The following is an 18,117-nucleotide window of genomic DNA, read 5'->3' on the forward strand; positions in this document are numbered from 1 at the left end:
GTGAAATTACAAAAAAAAACTCATTTCTTTTTATAAAGCAATGAGTATTATTTTGAAGTATTTATATATTTTTATATTATGACAAATATAAAAAAAAATACATCTTAATTTTTATTATCTCAACTTTATTATTTTAACTAAAGAGACATTTGTGTTTATATCAATTGTTCTAATAAATTTATTACACCCACATTGTATGTATATCATAATCTAGTACTACTTGATTTTGATATATGTTCTATTATAATGTCTTTAGTTGAGTTGGTAACACCCATAAACCGAATCTCAACATCGGGAGAAACCAGAACAAATTTTTAGAGGGGGCCGAATGAAATTTTAATTTTTTATAGTCTATCTTTATAATTTTTAAAGGATTAAATCAAATTTTTATAATTTTAAGGGAGCCAAAGTATAATTTTACCTTTACTAATTAAAATTTTTAAAAATTTCAAAGGCCTAAATAGAAATTTTCCATTTTAGGGGGGCCAGGCCCTTGCCAACCCCCCGCTTATCCGCCTTTAATCTCAACTCAAACACGGAAAATCAATAGAAAAGAATCATTTTTTTACAAAGTAATTATATTATTATGAGAGTATTTTTTTTTTCTTTTTATATTTTTTTATAAATTAATAAAAATTTTCCTATAATGAATAAAAAGCATCATGCATATCGTTTTAACCAAAATATTATTTAATATTTATATGATTTTTTATCTTTACTAACTATTCATTAACTGTGTCTTAACTTAATTAAAAAATTATCAAAAAAATATTTTTTAATATTTTCATCACTAAAAATTATCTATAATAATATAGGAACTAAAAATACTAATATCAAACCTTTAATTTTATCACGTTTCGTATAAATCTAGTTTTATTTACGTAACATCAAATTTCTTAAGACAAATATTTGGACTCCCTCTTACTTCATTTTCTCTTTTCCTTCACTCTTTAAGGAAACCAAATGGAAATGGTTGATCAGAACGGCCTGCCTCATCTCCGGCGTTCTCTACCAATGAGAACCCATTTTCCGGTACCCCATCCTGAACCCACTGAACCATACTTTGCTAACATAAACATGGCTTCACCTTCACCAGTTCCATGCCATGAACCCTTCATAGCACCATTGCCTAGCCGTTTGGTTAGGTTTAGCCATAATCATTACCCAAGTGCTTCACTCACCACTGGTGTTGCTGCTTCAGCTTCTATTCCTAGTGCAACGACACTGTTTGGAGGTAGCCGATGGGGAAACATCAACAATGGTGGAAACAGTCGATGGCCTAGACAAGAGACTCTCACTTTGCTTGAGATCAGAATCAGACTTGATCCTAAGTTCAAAGAAGCCAATCAAAAAGGTCCATTGTGGGATGAACTCTCTAGGTAAACACATTTTCTTTTAAGAACCCTATTTGTTTATCAAAATAGGGTTCGTTTTAGGGCTCCAAATTCGTTACTTCCCTAGTCATTTTCGAATTGGAATGCAGGTTATATTTCGTATTAATTTATTTTTATATTATTTGAAAAAAAATCATTTTTTTAAATATTTCTAAAAAATAATAATTATTTAAGAACTTTGTAACTGTAATTTTTAAAATTGTATTAAATAAATCATCTAAACAATTTAGTTCGGGTGGACTTTCGATTTTTCAATTTTTCTTAATTAGCCTTAGAATGCATGTTCTAAATAATATTGTTTTAGGGTTAAGATTTTATTTTTTTATATAATGCTTAAAGCTTTTTATACCCTTTGTAGGAAATAATTATGTTTTAGTATATTTACATTCTCTTACATTAATAATAATGCCGATATAAATTGAGTCAAGAATAAGTAGAATTATAAGTTTATTTTCTTTCCTTTTGTGTTTGATTTTTGGTTAACTTGATTTATAGAATAATGGCGGAGGAATATGGGTACCAAAGAAGTGGGAAGAAATGTAGAGAAAAATTTGAGAATCTCTACAAGTACTACAAGAAAACCAAACAACGTAAAGCTGGGAGACAAGATGGCAAAAACTACAGGTTTTTCCGACAACTCGAACTCCTTTACGGTGAAACAACGAATCAATGTCCGACTGTTCTTTATCAGACATCAAACAACCCAATGAACCAAAGGAACCACCATGAAGAAGAAAAGAAACCAGGCGATCAGAGCCTTAGCGTTTCCAATTCATCTGAATTCGAGACTTCATCGTCCGAAAACAATACCGACGACGAAGTTTCGGCTTTTACGAAGGTGAAGGACTTTATGGAATCACAAATGAATAAACTGATTGATTCACAAGATGTTTGGATGGAAAGAATGTTGAAAGCCATTGAAGATAAAGACCAAGAGAGATTATTTAAAGAAGAAGAATGGAGGAGACAAGAGACAGCTTTGTTGGATAAAGAACATGAATTTTGGGTTAAGGAAAGAGCTTGGGTTGAAGCTCGTGATGTTGCTTTAATGGAAGTTGTTAAGAATTTTACAAGGAAAAGAACACTAGAAGTTTCATCATCATCATCTTCAGCTGAAAGGCCTGTGGGTTACACTCAACAAGGAATCTCAAGCTTGATACACAGTTTAGGACAAGCTTGGAACCAAGATTCCCGGAACATCTGAATCAAGTTTAGTTCTTTTTCCTTTCTTTTGTCTCTCTAATATATTGTAGTAATATTGTACTGAAAGAGCTTTAAACTATTGGTTATGGCCGATGGTAGGTTTTTATATGTATATCTGTGCATGGAATCAGCATTGTGTATGGAAGGTTGACTAATTTTTGTATGAAATCAACTGATTAGTAAAAGGATTTCTCTAGCTACTCCCAATTGTAGATGATTTTTAGATTTTTAGTCTTCAAGATTTATACATTATGTCAACTTAATCTTAATTTAATAAATTTATTTCACAATATTTGTGTAAATATGTAAATATTTAAGTTGAATTTGTTAAATTTTTTAAAATTAAGTAAAAAATGACAAAATACGTAAACATCGAAAGTTAAATTTATTACTATACAAATTCAAAATTACGTACAATTGATGGAATACATTAAAGCCTTGTTTAATTATCCTTAGTTGTTCATTTTTGAAAGTGACAATGATTAATTACTCCAATTTTCTTTTAAAATGAACTAATTTACTTAATTTCAAAATTAAAAATAAGTAATTTTATAAAAAAAAAATTTTATAGACCATTAGCTTAAGATTTTTACCTGTGGTTTTTTTTTTAACTTTTTAATTTTGATCTATTGTTTTTCGTCTTCCTGCAAGTAGATTAGATAACTTTTTTTTTTAATCAGAATTCTACTGTTTGTTTTTCATGAATAGACATGGTATTTTGTATTTCTTTTGCATTCATTTGTAAATATAACAGTAGTGGCACTGGGAACTATTGTTTAGTCTCAATATACTGTTCTTTTTTTCTGCTGATAATTTTTTTCAATTAAAAGAAAATAAAAGTTCAGTATTGGTTCGGAATGATAATTCGAATTGTAGGTTCAAATATTCATGTATATTTAATCTATTTTTTTGAATTCGAATAATATTTAAATTTATTTTTAAAATTAATATTTTTTTACAGATTTAAAGCCAATATTGATAAATATCCGAATATTCATTATTTAAAATTGCATTATTTATTCAAATAACGGATACAAAATTAATTATTGGAATCTATTTATACAAAATGATTATAATTTTGATTATATATATAGAGAGAGAGAGAGAGAATTTTAATGGTTTGGTTTTTGCATATTTAAGTATTCAAAAGGTTCTGGAAATTTGAAATTAGTTTTATTTTTGGATTCAAATATTTGGTGGATAATAGTTTTTTAATTTGGATAATATAACTCGGATAATTTGAGATAATAAATGAATTTAAATTTTTAGGTAGATCTTGTTTTATAAACTAAAAAATTAAGTACTGAATTTAGGCGAGAGTGTGTTTAATAAACTAAAAATTAAATGCTAAATATTTTTAGTATTGAATTTTATAAGCACTAAATTTATATTATAAAATTTTTGATGTATTAGTAAAAAAATAAGTATTGAGTATAATTATTTTGTTTGATAATGGTAAATCTTGATTTTTTTTAAAAAATTCATTATTTTATAATTTTAATCTTACTAATATGATATTATTTGTTTTATTTTAAATAAATTTGGATAAAATTTAAAGATAAAATTTTAATAATTGAATTCAAAGTGAGAAAAAAATTAATTAGTCAACATAGTTTTGCTGAATAGGACAATTAAATTGATTTACTTATAGATTCTAATATAGTAAAATCATCTCGATTTCGATGGTATTAAAATTGGATCGAGAAAATAATGTAATTGAAATAATTAAATTTTAAATATTTAAATAAATTATATTTTGGAAATAGAAAATTAATTATTGGGTTGGATAATTATATGTGTTTGTTTTAATTAAAATTAATATACACATATAATTATACATAATACATAAAAGACCTAATGAGTTCATTTGATATAAAGGTAGGCTCACATTGAGAATCGTGCCACCCACCACACCGAGTCCAAAGAGATTTTGGGGTTTTATTAAAAAATTATTTTCTCTCTTCCTATTCAAATAGAACTCTTATGATTTTTCCTACATAAAAAGGCCATGGGGTAGCTTTAATATATATGCAGTTGATACATGAATACTCTATCGAAATTTAGAGAAATTTACTTAGATACAAAATACATTCTATTTTTCACGAGTACCCATGATAGTGAATTTCGATTTCCACACTGGAAAGTTATATAATTTTCATTTTATGCCCGGTTTGCGATAACAACCCATATCCACTTAGCAACTGAAAATTCGAGGATAAAGGAGAATATCATTTCATGGAAGGCCATGACTAAGTAAATCTGATTGATTCAAAAACATAGGTGTTGAATTTAATAAAATTTATTGTCATAAATAACATAACAAAGGATCAGATTTTATGAAAATTTTTTAAAATTCAGCTGTGCTTCATAAACAATATTTTCAATATATCCTTAAGAATTGCACTCTAGTGGAAGAAGAGGTTACCTTCCCTAATACCATGAGTTGTAGTGAGGCAATTTAGGTGTAGGATGCGATTTTGAAAATTATAAAATTGTAATTATTGGTTTAACGGGGGATGACTTAAAGAAAATGTGTGTTAGCCGTTACCTAGATTGCGTACATTATGGGAGTGATGATGAATTATGGGCTACATTGAACTTTGTGGTTGGCGGAGCTGCTGTGATTGGGGAAACGTGTCCGGGTCATGCGCTAAAGGTTGGTGGCGCAATGGAGATAGGGAATTTCTCCTTCATTTCTTCCCTTTATTGTTACATTTATCATTTTTTTTATTTCCACCTCATGCAATAGTTGTTTTCAATGAAATGCAATCTTAATTTTAAATTTCATTCTTACAGTTTAGCTCATCAATTTTAATTTAAACTTCAAATAATTAAATTTGATTTTATTATAAAAAATTAATAATTTGATTTCATTTAACACGAATCTAAATTAGTTTGATAAAATAAGTACATTTTTAATAAAATTAATAGAACTTAAATCATTAAAAATTTGACATTTTATATTAATTTTCAATTAGGTGGGTTTGTTTTATAAAAAAATATTTTCATATTTTCTTGTGTTTGTTTAATAAAAAATAATTTAATTAACGAAAAATAATTTATTGATTTTAAAAAAAAGCCATTTGTTTTTTGAAAATCGTCTTTCCTTTTCGAAAAAAGTAAAACATCACTTGATTTTTAAATAAAAACTTACTTGAATTGGGTTAAATAATATTATATTAAGAGTAGTTTTTAAATTTTAAATTTTAATCTCAAATATTATAATTTACAATATTATTAAACATACATACTTATATTTAATAATAAAATAAATTATTAATATAATTAAAATAATTAATTATTTTAATGAAATTATTGAATATTACAATATTATTTTCTTAATAAAATTTAACATTAATAATTATAAAATGGAAGAGGTCTAAGCCCTCTCGCTTTCGTTATCTTCCGAAGTTGGAGGAAATTCACGATGGGGCCAACACTGATGAAATTCTCCATCATAATGGTCATTTGGTTGTTCTTTAGGACATCTTTGTTCAAGGAGTATTTCGTTATTGCCTCCGTGACAAAGGGGCGATGGGGTATGTACCCGCAGACCTATTAGATGGCATGAGGAATGCTAAGTGCCGGAACAACATGAGCACTCATGGACCTTTGACTCTAGGGATGTTGTTGCCAAGTATCTTCGAGGACTACAGTTGGAGCCATGGAACTTTTTTAACAAGTATGTGAGGCTTTCGGATCGTAGGTAGCAAATTCCTCTCGGGGCTCCACACATGGTGCCCATGTTGAAAACCAGACCTAAAAGAGCCAGTTTCTTCTCTTGGTGTCAGCATATCTTCAGGCGGGTATGATGCAATTCTTGCTAGGTCCCCATCAGGTATGTAGTGCTCAACCACTTGTCTAGTAACTTATGTGATTGCATGCTAATTTTTTATTTCTTGACTGTGTAGCAACCCAAAAGTCAGTGGTATTAGAAAATGTGATTTCGGGACTTTGTTTCCCTAAGCAAAACCCATAGTGTCCTACAAGGGAAAAATGCAAAAAGTCCACCAAGAACTCAGATGAAGTATATAGGCCTATGCGTCCGATCATGAAAGACCACGTAGTTGGAAGAAGAGTAAGGAAAGCATAGGCATGGAAAGCGAGTCTGGAGGAATCCGCTAAAAGAATAAGTGGAAAGTTAATAAGACATGGACAAAGACCTAATGAGGTTTAGAAGAAAATAGGACAGGTGAGAGCTGACCTTTCCATGGAAATGAGAAAGGAAATATCTGAGGATCGCAAGTAAGAATTTGAAATGAAGAGCCTCCATTATGACTTCTCAAGCACTTTAACCTTTTTGATAAATGTTCTTAAAAATCACAATCCAATATTTGCAAGTAAGGAACTTAATAATGCTTTATTGTAGGTACGTCGCCACAATGAATGTCGTAAAGAAGAAACAAGCAAGCAAGCTAGTAGGCTCGTATTGCCCTAAGACGATGAGTCAGGTGATCCTCACATGGGACAAGTAAGGTCTTAGGTTAGCCTTGTACATAAGGTGGATTACTGGAAGTAATCCCACATTGCAAGCAATAAGGCAAAATGAGAAAGGGTTTACCAAAGAGGCAAGTTATGCTGGAGGTCAGCAAATCCGGAAATGTCAACGAGTCCTTCAGGACTAAGGTATGGAAAGAAAGAGTCTGCCAAGGAAGGTATGTCCTAAGGACCCTTGGTCGAATAGACGAGGAAAGGAATACAAAGGTGTAATATAGGAGGGTCAGACCTATAGCCAAGTAAGCCAAAGGGCAATGAACATTCTGTAGGTAGAGTGTACGAAAGAGAGGAAAAATAAGAAGTAAGGATAGGACTCGTTGAAATGGAAAGGTGTCCATGACATGGTCCAGTGGAGAGTTCGTCCAGAGGAAGGTCAAGTAGTGAGCAGAGTAGCTCGAAGGCTCGGTGGAGTCCACCACCCCGAGGTAGAATGCTCGTGTTAAGCGAACAAGGAGTATTATTTTATTTTACATTCATTACCCCTATGTGGTAGGGTTAATTACAGATAGTATAAGAACTCATTAAATTTGCTTGAACTTACGAATTTGGCTGATGTTCGTAGAGTTTGTGAGATTAATTGAGGACTTCAAAGAGGGACCAAGCCAGAAAGAGTGGAGAGCAGGGATCGCCGATGGATCAAGTCATGCATATAGGAAATGGGGTACCACTGGAAGCTTCGCCTTAGGAATTATGATATTGTGGTCTGAAAGCGCCTTTAGAATTTGGGTAATTGAAATAATTATCTTCGCTAAGAGTTGTAAGGGGCAGATTAAGGGTATAAATTTAAGAGGTTAAATATTCGATGGCTTAAGACCTTAGTTGTAAGAATTTGTATTTTAAACTTCATTATCATGTGGTTATGCTCTTAGACTGATTATAGCAACTAAGTTAGCCAAATTTAAGTATAGGTCCATTGTGACGCTGCGAGAAACCTTACCCCGTGAGGTATTTGTTGTGGTTCTTCCAGATGTAAAATCTCTTGAGGATGGGTTAAATTCAATACTAGCTTCTTGGGAGGGTCTCGTTCAAAGCAAATAACTTTTCTAGGCATCAACATCATTGGTTGATCCAATTTTCAAATCTGACTAAACTGCTTGATTGAAACATGTATTGAGCTAGCGGTTGTCTCCTTCCGTAAGGTTGATCAGACTACTGGGACCTCTTATGCTCTTTCTGATGCCTTTCTAAAAAATGAACGACTAGTTTAAAAAGGTATGACTAGTATGATGGAGCAATATCAATAAATGGGGGAGCTTCTATGGAGGGTCTAAAAGGAAATTTCCTTCATAAAAGGGAAAATTCACAATTGAAGGGGGAGAATGCGAAGCTTTGCTTGCACGCCAAGCTATTTGAGAAAGTAGAGGCAAATTTGTTGAAGACAAGCGAAAACTTTGGAAGATTCTATTGGAGCGTGATGTTGAAGTTCAGGATTTGAGCCTTCAACTTCAACATGTGTGTGCAACTTAGGAGAAAGACTAGAAAAGGCTCAAAGATTTCCAAGTGACTATCTCGACTATCGTCGTGGATGGGGTCATGTTGGCTATATAAGTGGCCTTTGGCCTCATGTACACACATAGGATGGACTTTAGGCCATTCTTTGATTTGATCAAGTGGGGTCGCCACTTGGATTTAAATGTTAATTGCTCTTTCAAAGATGGCTAGTGTTATTTCGTTAGGGGATGTGACCTTTCGTTTTTCGATGAATCTTCAAAAAGTAACTCCATTAAAGATGAGACTTAGAGGTCAAGATCTTACCTGAAGGAGTTAAAAGAGGATGGGAAATGCATAGAGCCAACGAGTGGGGAGTCAAGCTCGTCGGGTGCTCAACAGGAGGGTACCTCAGCTAGGGATGGGGGGGGGGTTGGAGAGAAGAGTTGTTTGCAATTACAAATGTAATATTGCTAAAGCTCTGTAATTGTAAGCTTATGATTATCACTAAATAAAACGTTTTCTTGTTGCATCCTTGCTTTATGCTTTCTGGCTATGAACAATTTCCCTCTTTGACATTTTACACCAGACAATCAAGTTGGGCATTGAATATTTGCATCCAATGTGTTTGAATATTGAATATTGCATTCAATACCTTTTAATTGTAATTGGTTGCTTTTTCCTCTTTAGCAGGATATGTATCTTCTTCTTTGAATATTGAATATTGCATTCAATACCTTTCACTGTCATTATGCATTTATTTCTTTAATGACTTGACTTGGGTCAATTTAACAACATCCATACATTTATATCCATCCTCTTCGCCACCATCACTCTCTTCCAAAAACTTCAAAGATTCCCAAATGAACCAAATTCATTTCTTCAACCTTACATCAACCTTCTTTCCAGTGCTATACTTGGTTTTCTTCACTTTCTTTTTCCAAGCAAGAAAACTAATAGCCGTGGACGAAAACTTCACAATATGCAGCGTGCCTAGATATTGCGGTAAGATGAACATAAAGTTCCCATTCTTCATCCAGGGTCGAGACGAACCTAGATGTGGCTATCCGGGTTTCGAAATCCACTGCAGAAATAACTCATTGCCATCGATTAGCTTTGGTGATGGTGACTACATCATCAATGACATCTATTATCATAACCAATCATGTCACTTGTCTAGAGCTGTTTTTGTTCTTCAATTGCAACCTGTCGTCCTCGCGCGAACTTCCAGGGTACAATATTCATTGTGCTGCTAAAAATGAAAGTAATGCGACGTTGGCACTGTTTAGTAACGATCCTATGTTGAATTTCGCTTCGGAATATTGTGATACAAGGGTGGTGGTGCCTGTGGCTTTTACCAGCGGAGAGGGAAGTCTTGAAGGCATACTGAATAGAGGGTTTATGGTGCAATGGATAGCGAGCAACTGTAGCATTTGTGAGGCGAGTGGTGGCAAGTGTGGATTTGATTATACTACCTACCATTTCAAGTGCTTCTGCAGAGATAGGCCTCATGCTTGGTACTGTACTCCCAAGAACGAATCGAGGTTCAACCTGGGCCTGGGACTTGGTAAGCCTACACCCTAACTTTCTATATTCTCAAAAGTATTGATAAAAGGGAATCAAAATATATACCGATGAAAATATTCTTTATTTTTATTATATTATTAAATTTATTTTTTAAAATAAAAAATTAAAATAAAATAAAAATTTTAATAATTACATATTTAAAAATAACTATAATTTAATAAAAATTATGATAATGATTACACATTTAAAAATATTATAATTTAATTTACAATTATTAGTTAAATAAATATTGTGGTAATTTTAAAATAGAGTTATTATTTGAATAGAATGCTAAGTATAAAATGTAAGAAAGAAGTTGTGATAATTATAATTTAAATTACAATTATTAGTAAAAAAATTGTGCTAATATAAAGTTATTATTTAATTAATATATTAGGGATAACCATATATTATTTTCAATAATGTTATTTTGCATTAATTACATAAAGTGAAACCATATTGTATGTTGAATATGTTAAAATGCTTTAATTATGATTTGTGAATTTTATGTGATGATATTTGAATTGATAATTTAATATATTTTAATTATATTCAATAATTCAAATAATAAATATTATTTTACATTAATTGTTGCGATTAAAAATAAAATATTTAAAAAAAATTAAACGCGTAAACTCACATGGAATGCATATGACATTGGAAGCTAGTGTTATAAAAATTATATACAAATATTAACAAAGAAAGAATTAAAGAAATTTTCAAAATTATTAAATCTTTTAGTATAATCACAAATTCTAATTGATGCCACATATAAGACAAATGATGTTATATTAGCATGATGTGCATATTGATTGTCATTCAAGTTTCCACGCCATCAATATTAAAAATTAATGTATTCGTCATCATTTTCATGAAAAAAATAATTTAACTCGTTTTTTAAAGGTTAAGGGTCAAATTTATCCAACTTTTACCTATTCAGTTTTATTTGTTTTAATATAATGCAGTACCTTGGGTGTCATATATCTTTCATCGTATCATCTTTCAATGATGGAATCCAATGCCAGGATCCTATTACTATAAGAATGTAGCTTTTAGTTGATACACTTAATATTTTAAAAAAACAATTATGCAAAGTATGTATTATTAAATACGATTGAGTTTTAGCTTGATTAGCATGAGCATTATTGTCAATACAGAAGAATGTGGGTTTGAGTGCATTAAAACGCATTATCTTCCTATTTATAGGTTGAGGAGGGACTATGTCTATATAATGAATAAATAAGAGTATTTTGACAAATAAAAAATTTCAAAACAATTTGTGCTTATATATATATATAAAATTATATTAGCAAGGATAAAATAGTTACTTTAGTAAATTAGAGTTTCCCATTTATATTTGACACACAACATTAATATCTACCCCTCTGAATGCAGCAGCTTCTTCAATTGTTGGAATACTATTGGTGATTCTTGCCTTCTACTATTGTATAAGAAAATTCACATCAGATAATATAGATGAGAACATTGAAGCCTTTTTAAAGGATCATGAATGTCTAGCTCCTAGAAGGTATAGATACTCAGATATTAAAAAGGTAACCAACTCATTCCAAGACAAATTAGGTAAAGGAGGCTATGGGGATGTTTACAAAGGTGAGCTACTTGATGGAAGACATGTAGCAGTGAAGATTTTAAATAATTCACAAAGTAATGGGGAAGAATTCATGAATGAGGTTGCAAGCATTAGAGGTTGCAAGCATTAGTAGAACTTCTCATGTCAACATAGTCACTCTTTTGGGCTTCTGTTTTGAGAGAAATTGTAGGGCTCTCATTTATGAGTTTATGCCTAACGGATCACTTGAGAAGTTCATATTTCAAGAGAGGAAAGATCGTCGATTAAAGGGAGATAAATTGTACCAAATTGCAATTGGCATAGCTAGAGGGTTAGAATATTTGCATCGAGGTTGTAGCACGCGTATTCTGCATTTCGACATCAAGCCTCACAACATCCTTTTAGATGATGAGTTTATTCCAAAGATATCTGATTTTGGTCTTGCAAAATTGTGTCTCGAAAAGGAAAGTGCCATATCCATGACAGGTGCAAGAGGAACTGCTGGGTATATTGCTCCTGAAGTATTCTCAAAAAACTCCGGGAGAGTGTCTCACAAGTCTGATGTTTATAGTTATGGAATGATGGTTTTAGAGATGGTCAGGGGAAGAAAAAATATTAGTGTTGAAGTTGATCGAACAAGTGAAATATATTTTCCATACTGGATCTATAATCATATAGAGTTGGATGAAGAACTAGGATTGGAAGATATTGAGAGTGAAGATGATCAAGAGAGAGCAAGAAAGATGATAATCGTGAGCTTGTGGTGCATACAAATTGACCCATCAAATCGCCCAACAATGAGTAGAGTGGTAGAAATGTTGGAAGGGTTCACCAATTCGCTCACTATCCCACCTAAGCCTTTCGTATCATCGCCTCCAAGATCATAGGCTGCAAACTCCTAAAGTATTTGGTATGCTGACATTGTTGCATTTGTATTTGTTCACAATTTTGGCAATATTTATTATTGATGCTGGTGAAAATATATACGTAACAAATTTATAAAATTGATACCTACAAGTGTTAGGTACAATGGTTATATTCTCAAGAGGATACACATGTTTGAACTTTGGAGATAACATTTTTAAGAGAAGCAGTCACGAATGTCGAACATAAACCATAAAACAGACATAAAAAACCTTGTTACAATTGAACACAGATTATATCGTGCTACTCAGCAGACAACTTAGTTCTGGTGTTAAAAGTAAATTTTTTTTAGAGAAAGTATAAATTTTTATACTTGTAATTAAAGATATTAAACCATTTCTGTCCCCATTGTAGAATACAATTTTGGCCACCATTATAAAATTTTGGCAATAAAATTATTTAAAGGAATTGGGGGAAAACGTTTTGATGATTTAAATCAATATCAATCCCTCTTAATATTATATCATTTTTTATGCTAACAAATATTGATTTTGAAAAATATATATTATAATAAAAGTAAACTTAAAAATAATAATTTTAAATTTTATATTGAGATTTTTTATAATATAATACCCGTTTTTACCTATAACTTCCAAACCCTTAAAAGGATGGAAAAACGTGTTTAAGCATGTTCAAACTCATATTCTCTTTATTGTTGTAATAATAACGATGTCAACTGTTTTGTAAAAAAGAAAAACAATTATGTCAACTGAACGAAAGCTCAATGAACAAAATTCATATTGAGATTTAAACATTTTAAATTATGTAGATAATTACATCTATGAATAAATAAAAAATACAGATTACATCTATAGGTGCTTATGGGTCGGGTCAGGCCTAAGCATGATATTAACATACTTTATATTTGTCCAAGCTGGCTTAGTTCGAAATGGTCTTAAAATTTTGCTCAAACTCGCCCATATTTATAAAAGACTAACGCAAGCCCATTTTAGGCTCACCTTTATTATCTTTTTTAAAAATATTTTATTTTATTTTAATATTTAATAATTTTATATATTTTTTATTTATTGAAAAATTTTATATAGTCATCTTAACATTATTTTAATGTTTACAATAGAGTATTATTATATATTTAGTATAGTTTTTTTTAACGTTTTCTAAATAACATAATATAAAATATTATGAACTTAAAAATGAGTCAAGCCCGACCCATATTTTAAACAAGTCTTTTTTTTTTTTGCTTAGGCACATTTTTCGAGTTTAGTATTTTTATTCAAACCTTCCCAAATTTCAAGCAGACCTTCAAGCTTGGATGGATAGCTCAACCCATGAACATGTCTAATTACATCTAACTTAAACAAACTTAAATCCGATTCGATCTAACCCAAACTCAAACTCAAAAAATTTGAATTCAAAAAACTCAAACACAAAATATCTAAAGCCGGAAAAATTTAAACTCGAAATATTTAAATCCAACCAAACCGAATGTGACCTTTAAATATATATATTGAAAGAATAATATATATTTATTTAGACACGTTAATTTTAATTAATAAATTTTATAAATATTTTTCTCTCAAACCTAAAAAGTCAAGTCAACTAAAACACAATGCTTCCAATTTGTCTTCCTTTACCTATTTATAACTAATTTTATTCATTTAAATTGTGGTAAACTTAACTCTTTTGCAACAAAGCTTTACCAATTTAATTTTGACTATTCAAAGCAGATGCCAACCAAAACTAAACCAATGGGGTTTGACTTTAAACCCTCACCATCACATTACAGCAAGTAGATGTTGACCTCTTTTCTATCGGTGTTTATGATTTCTTGACAAACCTCATTCTTCCGTATGCAGTTTTGAAAAAAAAGGGCCGGTGGATTTATCTATTACAAATATATCATACATTGCTCTATTCTTTACAAATTTGTAATTTAGTCCATATATTTTTATTTTTAACATTTTAATCTTTTTACTTTTTAGACTTTGAAATTTATGTCCAATTGTTAACACTAATAAATTCATTGGTACGGTATATTGAAAAAAAATACTCACTTGATAGCAATATAACAATAAAATAGATATTGTAATGAACGTTGAAATTAATAAATAGATGACTAAATTTCATATTTATGAAGAGCACATGGGTTTATGGCATATTTTAACATTTTTTTCTTTCCTTTTGGTAAACCTTCATGAGGTGTCACTAGGAGTGTCATTGAGCCAAATCAAGTTCAAATACTGGTAAGCTTGAATTTGGTTCGGAACTCGAAATTTGATATCTGGCTTGAGCTTGACAATATTTTCGAGTTTGAGCTAGATTAAATTTATTTATCGATTTTGTACTTAAACTTGAACTCAAGTTTGATTAAGTTGTATGAGCTCAACTCGATCATTAAGCTTATGATCAATAATATATATATTGAAGGCAATAATATAATTTAATAATATAAAAATATAAAAATATGAATTAAAAATATATCACAATAAATAAAATATATTAAAAACTATCTTATTAAATAATAATTTAAAGGTTATATATATTTTAAAAAAACTCTTAAATCGTAATAACTTATTTAAATAATTCTTTATAGTAATTTTTACTTAAATAAGCCCTTAGTCTCTAATACACCTCATTATAGGTTCTTATCATATCTTTTTTTTTACACAATACTTAAAATTACCCATAGCCTCTTTTCCACCCATAAATAGAAGAATAATGCGCTTCAGCGTACTCGAACCTACATTTGCAACAGTGTCCATATAGATCGAGTTAAGACTCAATTAACTAAAATAAACTTATTTTTAATTAAAACAATGAAAGGCATAAATGGTTAGTAGTATAATTTTAAATGATTTAAATAATATTTGTTAATAGTTTATTTTTCAGTACCTTATCTTATCAAGTTTGTAAATAAAACGTTGGTGCTCGCAAGTTACTTTCAGTTCGACTCGAAAAAAATTCGAATTCAATTCAGTAATTATCAAGCTGGGATCGAGATATCGATCAAATCAAATTTGAGGTTAGTAATACTTGACGAATGGCTCACAAGCCTAATTGAACTTTTCATATTTTTATATTATTAAATTACGTTATTGTCCTTAACATATATTATTAACTCAAAATTTAATTATTGAGTTGATTTAAACACCGACTCAATCAGATTGTGCCAATCTTAATCTAAATGGTTCAAAATCATTCTCCAAATTAATACTTAAATTGATTTTCAGTTCAAAAGATCCAATCAACCAATCTGATCCGATTCAAAAATCTTCAAATAAAACTAAATAAACACACAAAATTACATGATTAATAAAACTCAAAGCATTTCATATATTTCATTTCAAATACAATACTTATAGAATTCAAAGAATAAAAAATACTATCAACCAAAACAAACTGTATTAGAAAAAAAACGATTCAACAAGGAAGTATACCAAACATTTCTCAATGTTTTTTTTTCCTATTTTACCCCCAAATAATCCTTCAAATCACAAGGGAAACATTGGTGTCGCCTCCATGAATTACAATGCATCTTCAACATCTCCAACACCTTTTTTTTAGTCGACGATAATCGTCCCTCTAAATGCAACAATGTCACCATCTTCTTCACAGCTCCATACATCAACATTTCCTCCAATACCCTTTCCGTTGGGTGAAAATTACATACCTGCCACAGGATCTTAACCCCAAGTTTAGTGGCTAAATTTGAGACTTGCAATAGGGTTTTTGAAATTACAGGTATCCCTAAACTATGATCCACTATAGCCATCCTGCCTTCTGGTGACTCGCATAATAGCTTTATTAAAAGCAGCATTTTCTCGGATTTGGATCGGTTCGAATCGGGTAAAAGCTCGATGAGGATGCAAATGGCGCCGGCTTCGATGGCTTTTAATCGGCTTTTCTTGGATGATGATAGGATTTCGAAAAGGATTTCGAGTGCGTATGAACTTGCTTTGTTGCATATCCCATCGTAGACTAGTTCTAGTAAGGATTTGAACAAGTCGATACCTTGATCTTCAAGTAAAGGGTTCCAGTTAAAGCCGGTTTTGGCTATTTTTCGGAAGATGGTGATGGCGTAAAATCGAGCTTCGGCGCTACCTCGTTGAAGGATGATCGCTATTGATCTCATTGGATCTGGCTTTGATATCAACTGAAATGATTTTTCGTCTTGTTTCGATAATGGGAGTAAATGTAAGATACCTAAAGCTTCCTCGCATGCTTGAAAGCTAACGAAATCAGAATTGTCGAACTGATTGATTAGCATTCCAACAACAGCCTCCACCCCGCCGGATCGAATGAAATCGGACTTTGTTTCGTCACCTAACTCGACTATTGCTCGGATTTTCTTCATGGAACTTACTTTAAAAGGAGATGATTCGAGGGCGGTGAAGAGGGAAACCATCTCGTCGTGCTTGATCAACGGTTGTGGCATAGACGATGAAGTGGACGGACGGGCTAAGAGTGTTTCTTTCCAGGCAAGAATGAGACGTTTGAGGGTGTGATTCGGGGTCATATCGAAGCTCTCGACGCATTGCATGGTGGTCGGACATGTCTTCTTGTTGTAGACGAAGAACCATTTCTCGATGTTCTTCCGCTCGTAAGAGACTCCGGTGACGATGGTGACCGGATCCTTCATGATTTCCATGGAAATGGGGCATCTGAAATCTGGTGGACAATTCATTTTCTCCACAGCAATTAGCTACCAATAATAAGTGCTTTGATTAAAAACAAAACAAAACATCAAGCAAATGCCATTAATATATATATACTTAATATATATATACTTACATGCATACATATATATATATACATACATACATACATATACATATATATATATAAAAAGAAAAGTGATGGTGAAGATGTATGGTGTAATAATGTTGTCCAATTCTACTCTAAACTAAAAGATATGATCAAAAGTCAAAGGTATTGAATATGGAATTGCAAGCAACATGGGAAATTGAGAAATGTGAACCCATAAGTCAGCTAATTTGCTAATTTTCCGTTTGAATATTTCGATTTTGGATTTAAATTAAATATTAATTCTGGTTTAATTGTATTCTTGGCCCTATACTCTTTATACCTTTACAATTTAATCTTTATACTTTGAATATTTTTTCTAGAAATATTTTCATTTTCTATTTTCGAAAATTGAAAAACATGTTTTGTAAATAGAGAAAAAAAATTTATTTTCTATAATGAAAACATGAAAAACATGTTTTGATAACTATGTTCCTACCCAACATTCTAATATTTTCTTACATTTATACGTGTTTGAGCCAAAGTTAAATCATTTTTGGCGAAAGAAAAAAAAAACCAAGGTCAAATCATTTAAATTTAAAAACATTTTTTTTTCAATTTTTTTCAATTTTACAAAACATTTATAGTGAAAACAATTGAAAATCCTTTTATTTTTTTAATTCTCACATTTTTTATTTTACAAAAATTAAATTTAATATTTTTAACGAAACACATTTTTCATAATGTTTTTCATTTTCGTTGAAAATGAAAATGATTTCTGTTTCTAAAAACCAAACGGAACTTTCTTTACTCTTATGATTCGAAGAACCT

General features: G+C 30.8%; 2 protein-coding genes and 1 pseudogene across 2 annotated transcripts; 2 read left to right on the plus strand and 1 right to left on the minus strand.

The window, feature by feature from the left end:
* Positions 1 to 900: 900 nt before the first annotated feature.
* On the plus strand, positions 901 to 2,705 carry LOC107933284 (trihelix transcription factor PTL). Its single transcript, XM_016865456.2, has 2 exons — positions 901 to 1,379; positions 1,890 to 2,705. Exons 1-2 carry the CDS (start codon positions 964 to 966, stop codon positions 2,596 to 2,598), a joined length of 1,125 nt encoding a protein of 374 aa, XP_016720945.1. The 5' UTR covers positions 901 to 963; the 3' UTR covers positions 2,599 to 2,705.
* A 6,647-nt stretch (positions 2,706 to 9,352) lies between these two features.
* Positions 9,353 to 12,777, plus strand: LOC107933261 (LEAF RUST 10 DISEASE-RESISTANCE LOCUS RECEPTOR-LIKE PROTEIN KINASE-like 2.1; annotated as a pseudogene).
* Positions 12,778 to 15,844: 3,067 nt separating this feature from the next.
* Positions 15,845 to 17,322, minus strand: LOC107933260 (E3 ubiquitin-protein ligase PUB22). The gene has a single exon (XM_016865435.2). It carries the CDS (start codon positions 17,225 to 17,227, stop codon positions 16,007 to 16,009), a length of 1,221 nt encoding a protein of 406 aa, XP_016720924.1. The 5' UTR covers positions 17,228 to 17,322; the 3' UTR covers positions 15,845 to 16,006.
* Positions 17,323 to 18,117: the final 795 nt, after the last annotated feature.

Source organism: Gossypium hirsutum, chromosome A13, assembly GCF_007990345.1.
Source record: "Gossypium hirsutum isolate 1008001.06 chromosome A13, Gossypium_hirsutum_v2.1, whole genome shotgun sequence".
In the NCBI taxonomy this organism is placed as follows: Eukaryota; Viridiplantae; Streptophyta; class Magnoliopsida; order Malvales; family Malvaceae; genus Gossypium; species Gossypium hirsutum.